This window comes from Pinus tabuliformis, chromosome 2_2 (genome assembly GCF_031772625.1).
Source record: "Pinus tabuliformis cultivar Carrire ecotype Pingquan chromosome 2_2, CPIR1, whole genome shotgun sequence".
Classification (NCBI taxonomy): domain Eukaryota; kingdom Viridiplantae; phylum Streptophyta; class Pinopsida; order Pinales; family Pinaceae; genus Pinus; species Pinus tabuliformis.
In genome coordinates, this window is record NC_142300.1 from 282,338,368 (window position 1) to 282,353,890 (window position 15,523).

General features: G+C 37.4%; 1 protein-coding gene across 1 annotated transcript; it reads left to right on the forward strand.

Annotated features, from left to right (window-relative positions):
• The first annotated feature begins 5,521 nt into the window (after positions 1-5,521).
• Positions 5,522-7,087, forward strand: LOC149192419 (putative aspartyl protease At4g16563). The gene has a single exon (XM_089406378.1). The coding sequence runs from the start codon at positions 5,555-5,557 to the stop codon at positions 7,031-7,033; it is 1,479 nt and encodes a 492-aa protein (XP_089262504.1). The 5' UTR covers positions 5,522-5,554; the 3' UTR covers positions 7,034-7,087.
• Positions 7,088-15,523: the final 8,436 nt, after the last annotated feature.

A 15,523-nucleotide genomic window follows, 5' to 3' on the forward strand; every position in this document is an offset into this window, starting at 1 on the left:
TTGTGAAATGGTTATATCAGTTGCATGTAAAGGAAGACCACCTAGCTCTAATGGTAAAGGGTGTATCCCTTGTAGAAATTCTCCAAATTCTCTACAAATCTCGCTCTGAGACCATATAGAAAATTTGACTGTAGATTAACCCAATAATGCAACATACCAAAGAAAGATACTATAAACTACTTCTACTATCAATTTGTGGAAGCTAAAATATTGAGCAAGATCGCGCTGAACACATATAACCAAAAGAAGAAGAATCAATGCACAATATGCATGAAAATACTTTGGGGAAAGCCTCAGCTAAAAACCCTACTATCTGTATTATCATACAAGGTAGAAATACATAGGAATTATACAAAGCCTGCCAGCTTTCAGTACAATCCTCACAGATTCTCATAGGCAATCCTGGCTTCTCACAAGCCTTCTCCTCTACCCTCCAAGCTCCTATTTCCTTGCGTTGTTCCTAGTGGATGATTCTCACCTCGCCAAGTGGAACACTGCTCTAACACACTGTCAAAACTACACAATCCTCAAGGAACCTTAACTTGACTGCATGAATGAGTTTCCTTTATAGGAAAACACATGCAACTAATAGTACATTGTCCTTGTCTTTAATCTCAACTAGGTCTTTCTCAGAATAGACATGCATGAGTTTCTAATGAGGGAATCTTCAGTTATCTGGAGTACACTAGTTGAGTGCATGCATGCATCAACTGACTGATAACTCACAATTAGTTCCTCAAACTGTTTGGAACTAATTTAACTGGACTTAACTCAGTAAACTGAGTTAACTAATTACAACTCAAATATAACTCAATCTTATCTCCTTAATTAAGGCTTATCTCCTTAATTGAAGGGATAAATCTTGCATGACTTCAGAAAGACTTCTAACTTGAATTTCTCCAACTAATTAATCCATAATTAATTAATTAATTATTTCCAAGAAGCTGGTGAGACTAAATTCGATTTTAATTCACAATTTTAATTCAAGGACAAATTAAAATTGGAATTTCTGGATTCTATTTTTATCATTTCTTGTTGCTATTTTCAACATCCCTCGCAGCTTTAGAAAAAAAAATCCATTTACATTGTATGTCCATCATAGCATTTCTGAATTGAATCTAGTGGCAAGGCCCTTATTCCAAACATGAATGCCAATTTGAAAGGCACTCAAATCCCCTTCATGATTGCATAAAGCTTATTCACATTGAGCTTGAACACATATTGTTTGATATACTCCGCCTTTGATAAATTATCATTGATTTAACTTCTATAGCATGTAGCACTCAGTTCCTATTTATACAACATCGAGCAATAACATCTGTCATCAACGAGAATCCTGAACCACATCAAAACTTGTCATAGACTCGCAAGTTGTAACTCAAGCCAGTTCATCCTTAAAACACATTACAGAATGGAAAAACTCCTCGAATCATTGCCAACAACTCTTTTCTCAATGTTCTCAACTCCAATACGCCAAATCCATTTAACCTCTATGTACTGCCCAATGCATACCTCTAATGGATGACACACTATGCAGTTGAGCATTCTCATCTTTTGACTTTACAAACTAATCTACAACAAGAAGTTCTCCACATCAATAACTTCAATCTAGTGGCAAAACCCCTATTATGTAGCCCCAATCCAAAATGCAGAGCTAGTCTTCTACAATGCATTATCTATTTGGATTGGGCAATCCCTCTATCATATAAAACGACTCCTTTGACTACTCATTAAAAGGATGGAAAGACAAAACACTCACTGCAGAAAATCTATTTTACTCTTACTATGCCCCTGGGCCCTCCCATGAGAGAGTTAGCCCAGGTAGGCTCTGGTACCAACTTAAATTCACCGATTGAACACTTTATTAAACAAATAATGTTACATATACATACATATGGTGTTGTCTCAAGATAGGAAAACTATCTTTAACACAAAATTACTTGGTTGAGAGAATATCTCAACCACACACCAAACTAGGAAACATCTAGCTCTAAAAAACTCCTAAAGAATAGGAACAAACTCCTTTACATTGAACGCATCACACCTAAGTCAAGGAGGAATTATATTTTCTAAGTTAAAATAAATTTAGAAAAAAATAGATTCTCAAACTTCTTTTAGATAGTTTTTCATTAATCTCCAACAAATTGAAACACTGAAAATTCTCTCCTTATATAGAATAAAATTATTCATTTCTTCCATTGAATTACAATAAGCAGGCTCAAAACCATGAATACTCGCAACCATTTGCACACACAAATTGTGAATAATGTTACAATAACAAAAATATCATCATAATCCTCAATATCACTGTTTTCTACAATTATACAAATTTGTTTCAAGAAATTTCATAATAATAAACCAACATCTTCGCACTAAATATATATATATATATATATGAATTATAAAAATTAAAAAAATGTTATAAATTATATAACCACAAAAAATTCCTATATTTAATTTTTTCAAACATTCTAATAACTTATATATGTTTAATAATTACTCTTAGTTAATAAATTATTGATTTTGCTAGATTCTTATTATGATTAACATGTTAAAACACGGACGCATGAAAATGCATTTTATATATAAAAATAATTGAAAAAAAAAATTCTACATTTAATTATACAAATTATTGAAGAGTAATAAGACATTTCATGCATTTTATATATAAAAATAATTGAGAAAAAAATTCTACATTGAATTATACAAATTATTGAAGAGTAATAAGACTTATAATTAATTATTGAAGAGTAATAAGACTTATAATTTGTGTGGCTAACTATCAATTATTAAGTTAACAATAATTTTATTGTTTTATTTTTCTAATAATATTTTATATTATTTATTTTTATCTATAAAAGAAGACAATTTTACTACATTTCATTACAATTTTTTTTGGTAAGTAAGTAAAATTTTATTAATCATTTGTTAAAATACAAGGCATAACTTCTTTGGGAGCAACTTAGAATTGATAGTGTCATACTCACAAAGTAAGAGGACAATGTGATCACTAAGTGGATCTAATACATTCCTTCTTTCCTTTTTTCTTTCAAACGTCTATCCAATCTAAGGTGTTGGAAGAGGCTAATGTGTTAACCACTATGGCTAGACTCTCAACAAGGTTGACTTCTGGAGCTTTGCCTAAGATGAATCTTGCTTCTTTGTCACTATCTGAATTGTCAGACTCATGAGGACACTTTTGTCCTCCTTAGATATGATCTAAGGATAATTCCATGTTTTGTGGCTCTACCTCTAGAGAGGGAACTATGTCTGATTGAGCTTTAGGTGTCTGGAGGATCCTCGTTGTGGCCTGACTCGGAGCCTAAGAACGTTTAACTTCATGCACAAGGGAGCATGTCTCGGGGAGATTTGGAGGAGTTGGAGAGGTAACAGAAGGCTTGTGGATTTGTGTGTCTGTAGAAGGCTCTTTCTGGGTTTACTGATTAGCCATTGGGGGTCATGAGACTAGAATGTCTGGACGAGTAAGTCTTTGTTTGGAAGATTGAGAAGCTTTATAGCCTTTTTAGGTTTGTTTCTTTTGTGGCCTCGAGGAGGGAGAAGAAGGGAAGTTGTAATGAAGATGTCCAACCTCTTATTAGGATCTGCATTGAAAGGATATGTTTTCATAGTCTAGAGGCTACATGAGGGAGTCCTCTAGCCAATATATGTAGATTTTGTCTGCGATCCATTTCTACATAGATTCCTGCAAATGTGTAGATGACTTTCTGGAATCATTTTTCGTCAATCTTGATGAAGCGCCTGAGAGTGTTGCCTATCACCTACAACGATTGAGGATTGTAGAGGGGAATAGGTAGGTTGGGAAACCTAACCCAAATAGGAGTCTTCATGCCCTCCATGTCTAGAGGGTTGAATTTGGGAAACCAGGGTTCTAAAGAGAGGCCTGAACGCCCCCAGAACCAAGGTCCTTGTTCAAGAGCCTTTAGACGATCTTCTAAGTTATTAAAGAAAACAACAAAATAACCCTTGGAACAGAGCTGGAAAGAGTAAGTTGTAGTCCAGGTTTTGGTTTAGTTAGGCCCTCAAGGTAGGAGCTAAGGGCTAGAACCCATTAAACCTGTAGATAATTTTGTTTTCTGCATAAAGAAAGGCATGCACAATACAGACATCTTCGGTTACCTTGACAGATGGAATCTCCTTTGAATGTTTAATGATGAAGGATGGGCTTGAGAGGGCTTTAGGAGCAGACTTGGACTTGCCCCCCTCATTGAAGGATTTCTTCTCCGCTAGGCACTCAACCCCCGAAGTTGGAACCTTGGCTTGGTTTGAAGTTCGGAAGGTATGTGTCTGAGAAGGGGTTTGGCCTCGAGCACCGCCCAAGAGACCTGGGGAAACCAGGATTGTAGTGTCCATGTCTATGCCTAGAGCGTGGATAGAAGAGTCAATTTGCAGCCTCTGACGACTATGCATGAGCTCATACTTGGAAAAGGGTAAACTCGTTGCTTTGGAAATTCAAAGCTTAATGTCTGCAATCATGGAGCCATTGTTCACCAAGAGATAGAGAGGGGGTCCATTCAGAGGTTTCACAAAAATGGAAAAAATCTGGGGTGCACTATTGAATTTGGGGCTCGAGATCAGGGCATCTAGTTTTGAGGCTTGAGGCAGTTGTAGAGGAGTCATTGAGCTTGATTCAAGAATCGTTAAGAAGGTGGCGGCTAGGGTTTTCCTGCTATGCTCCATTCACGATTTCTCATCTTCTCAATGAATAGGTTCACTTCATTGAAGATATCTTGAACAACACGATATCTTTCAAAAACAATGATTCTAGATGTAAAATTTGTATTACAAAAATTATGGAAGAATATAAGACTTATAATTTTATGTTGTTAACTATTTATTATTAAATCAACATCAATCTTTTATTATTTTATTTTCCTAACAAAATTTTATATTATGATGACTAATAACATTTTATATTAGGATGATGAATAATTGAAACAACTTAATAATTTTATATTATGAAGATGAATAATTGAAACAGCTTTATTATAAAAATGATTTAGAAGTAATAAAACTTATATAGCTAAGTGAATATGAAGAGTAATAAAGCTTATATAGCTAAGTCAATAACAATTTCATTATTGTGTTTTCCTAATAGCACTTTTTCTTTCTCTTTTTTTAATTTTTTTTCAATGAATTCTATCCGGATCACCCAATCTTTCAACCTCATTACACGATTCAAATATATCCTTTTAAGACGCACACCCACCTCTCTTTTAACACACTGCCAAAGGACAGACTCATAGGCCCCCACCGACAGTAAACGCGGATTTTAACCAAACCAAAAAATTGAAAAAAGGATCGACCACTATATTTGCACGAATCACGGTCGCATCATGATGCATTGTCTCAAAAGGGTGTCCAGAAATTGGATCGAAGCACGTGGACCGCATGTTGTACATAAAACAATGACAACCACTCAATATGTTGTTGTCTCCGTTCACGTCCACTGGATTTCGATTAGACAGACCTCATATTCCTACTAATATGAGCCACATTTTACTGCCCATTATTCGTTTTCTGCAGCATTCTGAACATGGTGAGCAAGCTTATCACCTCACTGTTCCAACTCCTGCTGCTGCTTCTCCAGCTCTTTGTAATAGGGTGTAAAGAGGATGATGGATTAGCCATCACACTTCAGAGAAGCGAAGAGTCTCTGCGCGGAGGATTTCATGTGCAGCAGCATGTCTCGGGTTCAAACCTGGAGAAAGGATACGAGAGACTCGCCAGGTTGGTGGAAACCACCAAGGATCGAGCCCGGGCGCTGAAGCGTGGAATGCATCGTGGCCACGGCAAGACGAGCAAAGGAAAGGAAAGCGCGGGAGAGTCTCTATACGCTCGAAGCTTCGGAGGCTATTCAATCAAATTCTCGCTCGGCACTCCCGCACAGGATCTGTTGCTCATCATGGACACGGGCAGTGATCTGGTGTGGGTGCCGTGCACCAGGAATTATAGTTGCATCAACTGCCCTGTAAACAGCGCGGCCAATGGAGTTTTCCTTCCGAGGATATCGTCCTCTCTTCACCTTGTAACTTGTGCTGATCCAGTCTGCAAAAGCTTTCACGGGAACAACACGGAGCTCCTGTGTAAGAATTGTGCAGGAACTCTCAAGAATTGCTCTGAGACTTGCCCGCCCTATGGGATTCAGTATGGCAGGGGAAGCACCGTAGGGCTTCTCCTGACGGAGACCTTGAGTTTGCCATTGGAAAATGGAAGAGGGGAACTGGCAATAACCAATTTCGCAGTGGGATGTTCGATAGTTTCATCCCAGCAACCTTCTGGTATTGCAGGATTTGGCAGAGGAGCTCTGTCTATGCCTTCCCAGCTTAGTGAATACATTGGCAACGATAGATTTGCGTATTGCCTTCAAAGCCACCAATTTGACGAAGAAAACCAGAAAAGCCTCATGGTTCTCGGTGACAAGGCGCTCCCCAGTGATATCACATTGAATTACACGCCCTTTCTAATCAATTACAGAGCACCCCCTTCTTCTCCATATGGCGTATACTATTACATTGGTCTCAGAGGGGTCAGTATTGGGGGCAAACGCTTGAAGCTGCCTTCTAAGTTATTGGGATTCGACAGCGAAGGCAATGGAGGAGCCATAATAGATTCTGGCACTACTTTCACAGTTTTAACCGAAGAAATCTTCAACCAGATTGCAGGTCAGTTTGCTTCTCAGATTGGATACGCAAGAATTGGTGATGTTGAAGCTAGGACTGGTATGGGACTGTGTTACAATGTGTCCGGGCTAGAGAATATTGTATTGCCTGAGTTTGCATTCCATTTCAAGGGTGGCTCAGACATGGTACTCCCTGTTGCCAACTATTTCAGTTACTTTGAGAGTTTTGATACAATCTGCTTGACAATGATTAGCAGCAGAGGGATCTTGGAAGTTGAGGTTGGGCCTGCTGTGATATTGGGAAACTATCAGCAGCAGGATTTTTATTTACTGTATGACAGAGAGAAGAACCGTTTAGGATTCACTCAGCAGCCCTGCAAGACATCCGGCTGAACCAACAAACATGTCATTTCTCATAGTTATCAATAATCCCGCTGAATAAACGAACATGTAATGTCTGATAGTTATCAATAATCCCGATAATTCAAGTTGAGTAAATAAATTAATTTCTTGAAAGATCGTGTTATCTTGAACCATAGCATTCTCGATTCTTTGTCTAACTAATGAGATTTTAACAGGCTACCCTCAGCTACACCAAACCCACTTATCAAAATATTGAAGGTAAAAATACAGCCACTAACTTTCCGTAGGACTTGATTGGGATGATTGAACGAACACAACCATTTATTCCACACTGTCATGATTGGCAGAACCGTTATGTAAATTCCACTTTTTTCTTTAAGATATTCAATATAAAAATTCTTTCACCCGCGCTTTCCTTGAATCCGCTGAAGGAGGGAGACAGCCATTTGCTCTCCACCTTTTTTTTTCCATTGATTGTGGAGACGCAATCATTTCCTCAACCCATAGAACATATAATTAAGACAACAGGCCCTACTTTTGCGGCAATAAATATGTGGCTTAGCAATGGGCAGTGGGGTTTGTGACTGCTCAATAATAATTGGTTAATTGGCTCGTCAAAATTCGATAGTGGATAAATACATCAACTCCACTTTTTTTAATTTTACTGACAATTTATTTATTTTTTTGCCAAAATTGAATAGTGGACATGTACATCATCTCCACTCCTTTAATGCCTATTGATAACTTATTTATTTTCAACCCTATTTTGTTTAGAAAATGATGTCTTCCGTGAAAGGGATTTGATATATTCCATTAAACATAAGAGTCAAGGCACCCAACTTTTCCAAAGTCGTGGTCTATATAAAGGAGATTAAAGTATATGATGTTTTTCAAATTGATAGAGATTATTTGATAGTGAAAAAAACATAATAAATATTTTTAGTAATTTTTTCCTTCTCTTTGGCGATTGTTTGTGTCAAGCCCATGAGTCCGTAGTTGGTGTGTGACGAGTTGGGTGGGCGCGCTCTTAGTTAAACACGACGAGCTAAGCGTATGACGAGTCAGTGAGTGGGTGAGTCGGTTGCGACAATGGGATGAGTTGGAGAAGTGCGATGAGCTGAGGTGGTCAGTTAAAGTCCCCCGGGGCACGAGCGCGATGAACCAATGGAGGTTGAAAAATTGAAATTCGGCTAAGTGTGCAAACTTGGAAAAGGCGAACTTATATCACACATGTGGACCCGGCAGGGTAGCGAAATGGGTGAGCCGACGTGAGTTGGGGGCGCGTTTGGCTGCATGGGCAGGCCGACCCATGACTTAACCATGGAGAAACGTATATATGGGCAGACGCTGTGGAGGAAGAAATCATAAGTTTCAAAGTTCATAAGTGCGAGCTCAAGGTGAGGGCAAGCTAAAGGGTGGACATGAATAAGGTGCAGGTGGTGTTTGACCGCAACATTGAACCGAGGAGCCAAAGTTGTTGAAACGGTGTGTTGAACAAGTTGAACGAATTCTTGAATGATGCGTTGAACTGGTTTCTAAACGGGCGGCTGAACGGTAGGGTGAACGACCGGCTGAACGAGTTTTCTAAATGGAGTTTTGAACGAGTGTGCTAAACAGAGGTTCTAAAAGGGTAAGCTAAACGGGTTTCTGAACGAAGTTCCGAACAAAGTTCCGAACAGCTATTCCGAATGAAGTTCCGAACGAGGTCCTGAACAACTATTCCGAACGAGGTCCTGAACGACTGTTCCAAACGAGGTCCTAAACGACTGTTCCAAACGAGGTCCTGAACGACTTTTTCGAACGAGGTTCTGAACAGGTTTTGTTGAACAGTGTGACGGGTGGTAGAATCGGTGGGCGCTCCGAATGGTGTTTCGGGCAAGGCTGCACGGTGCATGCCAAGTTGTACATTTCAAAAGAAATTGTTGAAGAGAAGTTGGGGTTCCCTCACAAAGATTGTAATTGTATTTTATGAAAGATTGTTATTATCATTGAGGGCAGACTCATATTAATGGAGTTTCCCCTCCGTTAATTATCCGTTGTGCACATGTGTAAATGGTAATAATGATAAAGATGACTAGTTGAATGTTTTCGTTGTGTATATGAATGTAATACTTAGAAAGTGAAAAATAAACTAAGTATGAAATGTTAGGCGTAGTCCACACTTGTAAGTATTGTTAAAAATAAAACGGGTGGTGGTGCCGCACCCCCTTCGTGTCGTTGAAAGACTACCACCAAGGTAGGGGCGTGACAGTTGGTATCAGAGGTACTGATTACTGAACGAGAAGTGTTACACTTCGTGATAGGTTTAGCAGGGGTGACGCTTCGTGCTTGGGCCAAGCTGGACAACAAGATATGGCAGGTTTGGAAAAATGCCAAGGGAGGCTCTTGCTAACCTTATACAGGTTGAATCGGATGAAAGAAGAGAACCCACGAATTCGAGATGAACTTGAAGTCTTGAAAAGAAACATTGAAGGCAAACTTTTTCGACTTGGTTGGGCAATGGAGCAGGGTGTAGCTGCAGATTGCGATGATGAAAAAGAGGAAGTCATGATGTTTGAGGATGTTGTAGATATGACAACGCTAGAGGAGGAACTTGACTTTGTTCAAGTTGGACCAGGATCGTGTAGTTTGCAGACATTGGTGGATGAGGATACTCACATGGAGGAGCCTCATGATGAAGTAGTTATTCATATTATTACTTGTGTTTCATTGGAGCTTTTGGTAGATAGGCCATATGTAGGGAAGGGCAAAGTCAATTTTCCGATGCAGTGGAAGATCTTACCATGGATGTCTACAATGAGACCTTGTATGGAGAGGCAAGGACCATTGACTGTTGTAGAGCTTGTTGGGGTTGTTTGTGACCTTATGGGAGAAGGTGCAAATGCCCATGACAAGGAAGGAACGTGATGATCATTGTGGAGGAATGGGTCATGCTTTAGCCATATGGAGAATTGGCTAAGTGCTCGGCATGACTCATAAACTGATTGGAGAAGGGCACACACTTGAGGTTTGATGATACTTGGGTGGACTTCTCATGGCCTAGACAAATAGGCAGCCTTGGTGGAACCTTTAGTGGGGGAGCTATGGTAGAAGGGACTTATATGACTTGATGATGATATGGTTTTGGTGACTATGGGCACTAGACCTAAGGGAGACTTGGATGAGGATGACCAATGTTGTGATGGGTCTAATTGTCTGGACAACATGGGCAACTTGAGCCATGGACATCAAGTTGGATAGATGGAGCATGGCAGTCTTATGTAGGGAGATTGTGCAAGTGCACTTGTAGAGATGTCCCTTATGGACATCCAATGAGGAGTGCCAAGGCAGGAATGTTGTGCAGGTGGATTTGTTGCTGTGACATGGAGATATTTTACTTATGAGACAATGGGGATGTTGTGCACTTATGTACAACAAGGCCATAGACTTGGTAGAGTTATGAGCAGACTATAGAGCATTCCGACTACATGGGGAGCCGAGGCATCTTGCAGAGACCTTTGGGGGCCGAGAAATGTATGCTTGTTAGGATGTTGGTTGGAGATGACTCATGGAGCACATGATGACATGAGGTTGTAACTTTTGGGGACTTCATATGATAGTGGACTTGGAGGATCTGATGCATTGAGGAGATGAGGTCAGGGACTTTGATATAGTATGGGATGCATACTCTTGAGTACATTTATGGGGTGTTCTAGAGAGAGTGACTTGATGTGGAGGATCGGTATGAGGCACTTTGGAGTGATGGAGTTGTAGCAATGATGATGCCTTGGTGGCAACACTTGGGCATGGATTGAGCCGAGACTTAACCACTTTTGATACATAGGAGCTGATTGGTTTCTAACCATGGACAACACATGGATGATGAGACATGGGTATATTTGTTTCATTGGTAGAATTGAGGAATGGCACATTGTAGATGTGATAAAGGTTGCTTCATGGGCCTGGATGTGGCACATTGAGAGTCGGTTTGATGAGAGGATATCTTTATTTTAAGGAGATGGATCTTACACATTTATGTTGGTATATATGTGGCTGATTTACAACACATTGACATAAACATCATGGACAACATGTTGCAGATGAGATGGGGACTACTTCATGGACTTGGGCATGGCTTACTCACATTTTGATGGAGATGGGGATGGATTCTTGATCGAGTTGATGTTGTGACAGGATGTTGAGAGAAACGACTAACGATGGCATGAGGAGGTGCATTCTTTTGGTTTGAGCATGACAGTTAGACTAATCACTCGACTAGTTTGAATCATGGGGGTCGACAGTGTACTAACATATGTTAGAGTTGCGTTGGAGTATCATGACAACAGTTCACATGATGACGATACATGATGAGGTCGACATGATAGGTTGCAGTGAGCATGTAGCTTGAGTTGGAGGGACCAACCTTCCATGGTGGGGAAACATGTGGAGATTGCGACAGAGGTGGTTGATGATCATGGAATGAGGAGACTTTCCGATTCATGGAGACATGAGCCTTTATGGCTTGTGCGATGGTAGAGCAGAGGAAGGCAACATGGACATTTTGGATGTTGGAGCTAGCGACACTTTGTGATGTCGTATGACGGTGTTGTCAAGGATGAAAACCATTTAGAGTGGGGAAGTATGTCAAGCCCACGAGTTGGTGGTTGGTGTGCGACGAGTTGGGTGGGCTCGCTCCCGGTTAAATGGGACGAGCCGAGTGTGCGACAAGTCAGTGAGCGAGTGAGTCAGTCGCGACGATGGGATGAGTTGGAGAAGTGTGATGAGCTGGGGCAGTTGGTTAAAGGCGCCCGGGGCATGAGCGTGACGAGCCAACGGAGGTCGAAAAACCGAAATTCGACTAAGTGTGCGAACTTGGTGAAGGTGAACTTATATCGCACATGTGGACCCGGTGGGACAGCGACATGGGCGAGCCAACATGAGTTGGGGGTCACGTTTGGCTGAATGGGTAGGTCGGCCGAGGCAGGCCGACCAATGACTTAACCATGGAGAAACGTATATATGGGCGGACGCCATGGAGGAAGAAATCATAAGTTTCAAAGTTCATAAGTGTGAGCTCAAGGTGAGGGCAAGCCAAAGGGTGGACGTGGAGAAGGTGCAGGCGGCTCTTGAATGCAGCACCGAACTGAGGAGCCGAAGTTGCATAAACGGTGCGCTGAACGAGTTGAACGAGTTCTTCAACGATGCGCTGAACGGGTTTCTGAATGGGCGGTTGAACAGTGGGTGAACGACCGACTAAACGAGTTTTCTGAACAAAGTTCTGAACGAGTGCGTTGAACGATTTTCTGAACGGAGGTTCTTAATGAGTGCGTCGAACAGGTTTCTGAACAAAGTTTCGAACAACTGTTTTGAACAAGGTCCTGAATGATTGTTTTGAACAGGGTCTTGAATGACTGTTCCGAACGAGGTTGTGAACGACTGTTTCGAACAAGGTTGAGAACGACTGTTCCGAACGAGGTCCTGAATGACTGTTCTGAACGAGGTTCTGAACGGGTTTTGTTAAATAGTGCGACGAGCGATAAAACTGGTGGGCGTTCCGAATGGTGGTTCCGGCAAGGCTGCATGGTGCAGGTCAAGTTGTACATTTCGACAGAAATTGCTGAAGAGAAATTGGGGTTCTCTCGCAAAGACAGTAATTGTATTTAATGAAATATTGTTATTATCATTATGGGCAAACTCATATTCATGGAGTTGCCCCTCCCGTTAATTGTCTGCTGTGCATATGTGTAAATGGTAATAATGCTGAAAGATGACTAATTGAATGTTTCTGCTGTGTATATGAATGTAATACTTAGAAAGTGAAAAATAAACTAAGTATGGAATATTAGGCGTAGTTCACACTTATAAGTATTGTTAAAAAAAAATGAGTGGTGGTGTCGCACCCCCTTAATGCGGTTGAAAGACCACTGTCAAGGTAGGGGCATGACAGTTTGAGTTTGAGTGTCTCCTTTTTCTGAAATAAACAAGCACTTGTATTGCAAGTTCAATAAGTAAATTATTAATAATTTAATTTAAGATTTATTATTTCTAAATTAATAGATTAAGTTATAAGAAATATAAATGGAAAATAACTTTTTGAAATTTAAATATTTTATTTATTTAATTTTAAAATATATAAAATAATTAATAAATATAAGTAAAATTTAAATAAACTTAATAATTAAAAATATATATTTTCTTTTAAGAAATCACATATTGAAATTTAAAAGAAATAAAATACTTATAAATCCAAACAATTTAATACTAACTAAATATTCAATTTTACTTTAATATCATACTTCACAAAAGGTTATATGTATACTTCCATACACTGATTTAATTATAACTTATAAATCCAAACAATTTAATACTTAATTAAATGTTCAATTTGACTTTAATTATCATACTTCACAAAAAGTTATGTTTATTTCAAATATACTTTTTATATAAAAATATAAATACAAATTTATATTCATAAAAAATATTTTATATATTGTTAATGGATTTAATAATTTTCACATTTTTTTCTGGCAAAGATGTTAATATTAATCATCTTCTTTCAACAACATTGTTTCGCCTATCTACACAGTTACTTCGATGCATGGTTATAAATAAAATTTTCGATGTATTTAAATAATTAATTTAAAAATTTAATGCAATATAAAAATAATAAATTTATTTTTATTTTTTCTAATTTAAAAGATATAACTTAAAATATCTTATATTTCTGAAAATTTTATTTTATGATTCATAATGTTGGTATCAGTCTTACAGATTAATCAAAAAAATAAAAGTAATATCAATAAAATATCAATATCCTATATCTGTTAGCTCTCAATAAATAGTCCCTGGCCGCCTAGCATTATTCTTTCCACTCGGAAAAATACACATTATAATTCTTTACACTCAAGAAAAAATCACATGTTAGCTTTTCGCTAGCTAGTCTCTGATAGCTAACAGTTGTTTAATCGTTGCCTGTTACAAAATCAAATATTTTACTATTATGCTAGTTTATATGCAAGTTTAGTTGGATTGTGTAAAATGCGAGGATGGGTGTTTTTTTTAATTAATTAAAATTTTTTAAAAGAAAATTATTTCTGTATAAAATTTATCAAAATATTTAATTTTATACATATGGCTAGGATGGGTATTTTTTTTAACTAAGTGAAATTTTATAAAAGAAAATTATTTTAATATAAAATTTATCAATATATATATATATATATATATATTTTTTTTTTTTTTTTTTCTTTGAAATATAAATATTCTATAAAAAGATTTTTAAATATTTTATATTTTTATAAATATAAATATTTTTATAGAATTATTTTTAAATATTTTATATTTTTGAAAACATGAATATGTTTATATTATCAATTTAAATGGAGTGGCATTTAACTAAATTTTGGCTTGGACTATGTTTTAAAATTGCTTCTACTTGGCTAAGAGCTTGTCTTTTTCATACTTAAGGAAATAGGTTAACAACTTAATACAAGAGTGAAATCCTGGCCCCTTACGGACCATCAACGGGGTATTTTAGGTGGCGTGATTTCCCTTGATTAATGATGATGAGTCGGCCTGCATTTGCAGTTAGCAACTAGAGATGGTTGTCCTCACTACTGGTTTGACCACTGAATTATGATAGGTTTTCCCACCCATTAAAAAAAAAATAACATTTAACTAAATTAAATCCACAATAAATAAATAAATGGAAATGGACCATATTCACAATCCATTGTCAATAACAAGTTTTTGTTTCTCTCTACACATATTCCAGGTTAAAGTGATGATTTTATTTTAAATTTGAAAGTAGGTAGAAAACTTTGTGTTTTCTTAGACTAAATAATTTGAAAAGTATGTAAAAAAAACTAGGTGTTATTCTCTAAAAGTGTTATGGGTGTCAGCACTAGGTTAGTTGTGCATTAGAAACATATATATCGTGTCGATCAAATTTAATTATGTTAAAATTTAATCATCAATCCTATGAAGTATATGGCAAAGTATATGCAAGAGCTTAGCTTCTAATTGTATCCAAAGTAAATTGACATGAAAGAAAATTATATTCTATGAAGGCAAGTAAATTGATATAAAATGAAATATTTATCTTGAAAACAATAGAAATCTTAATCTAAGAAAGCACGTAAATTTTAATCTATAAAAGCATATAAATCTAAATGTAAATATATTCTATGAAAACATGTAAATTTAATCTAGAAAAGCATGTAAATCTATTATATGAAAACATGTAAATCTAACTTAGGAAAGCATCTAAATAGACATGAATTGAAATTTGATTCTATTCACACAACTGTATGTAATGGAAATTCACACAACTGTAAATTGAAATTCTCAATGCAAGAAATTAAGATTATCTAAATATAACTCCATTTTGTGGAGTTTTTTAGAACCACCCTAAATTTATATGTATAATAAATGGGCTAATCCCCATGATACATAGGAAAAATGGGAGGTGATTTTATCAATAATATAATATGTATATAAAAAATTTTTGGCGAATCTCTCATTAGATTATATTATCTTGTA

Bases quoted from the DNA above. Each gene is read 5' to 3' on its own strand.
- LOC149192419 (XM_089406378.1), top strand. From the start codon at position 5,555: ATGGTGAGCAAGCTTATCACCTCACTGTTCCAACTCCTGCTGCTGCTT.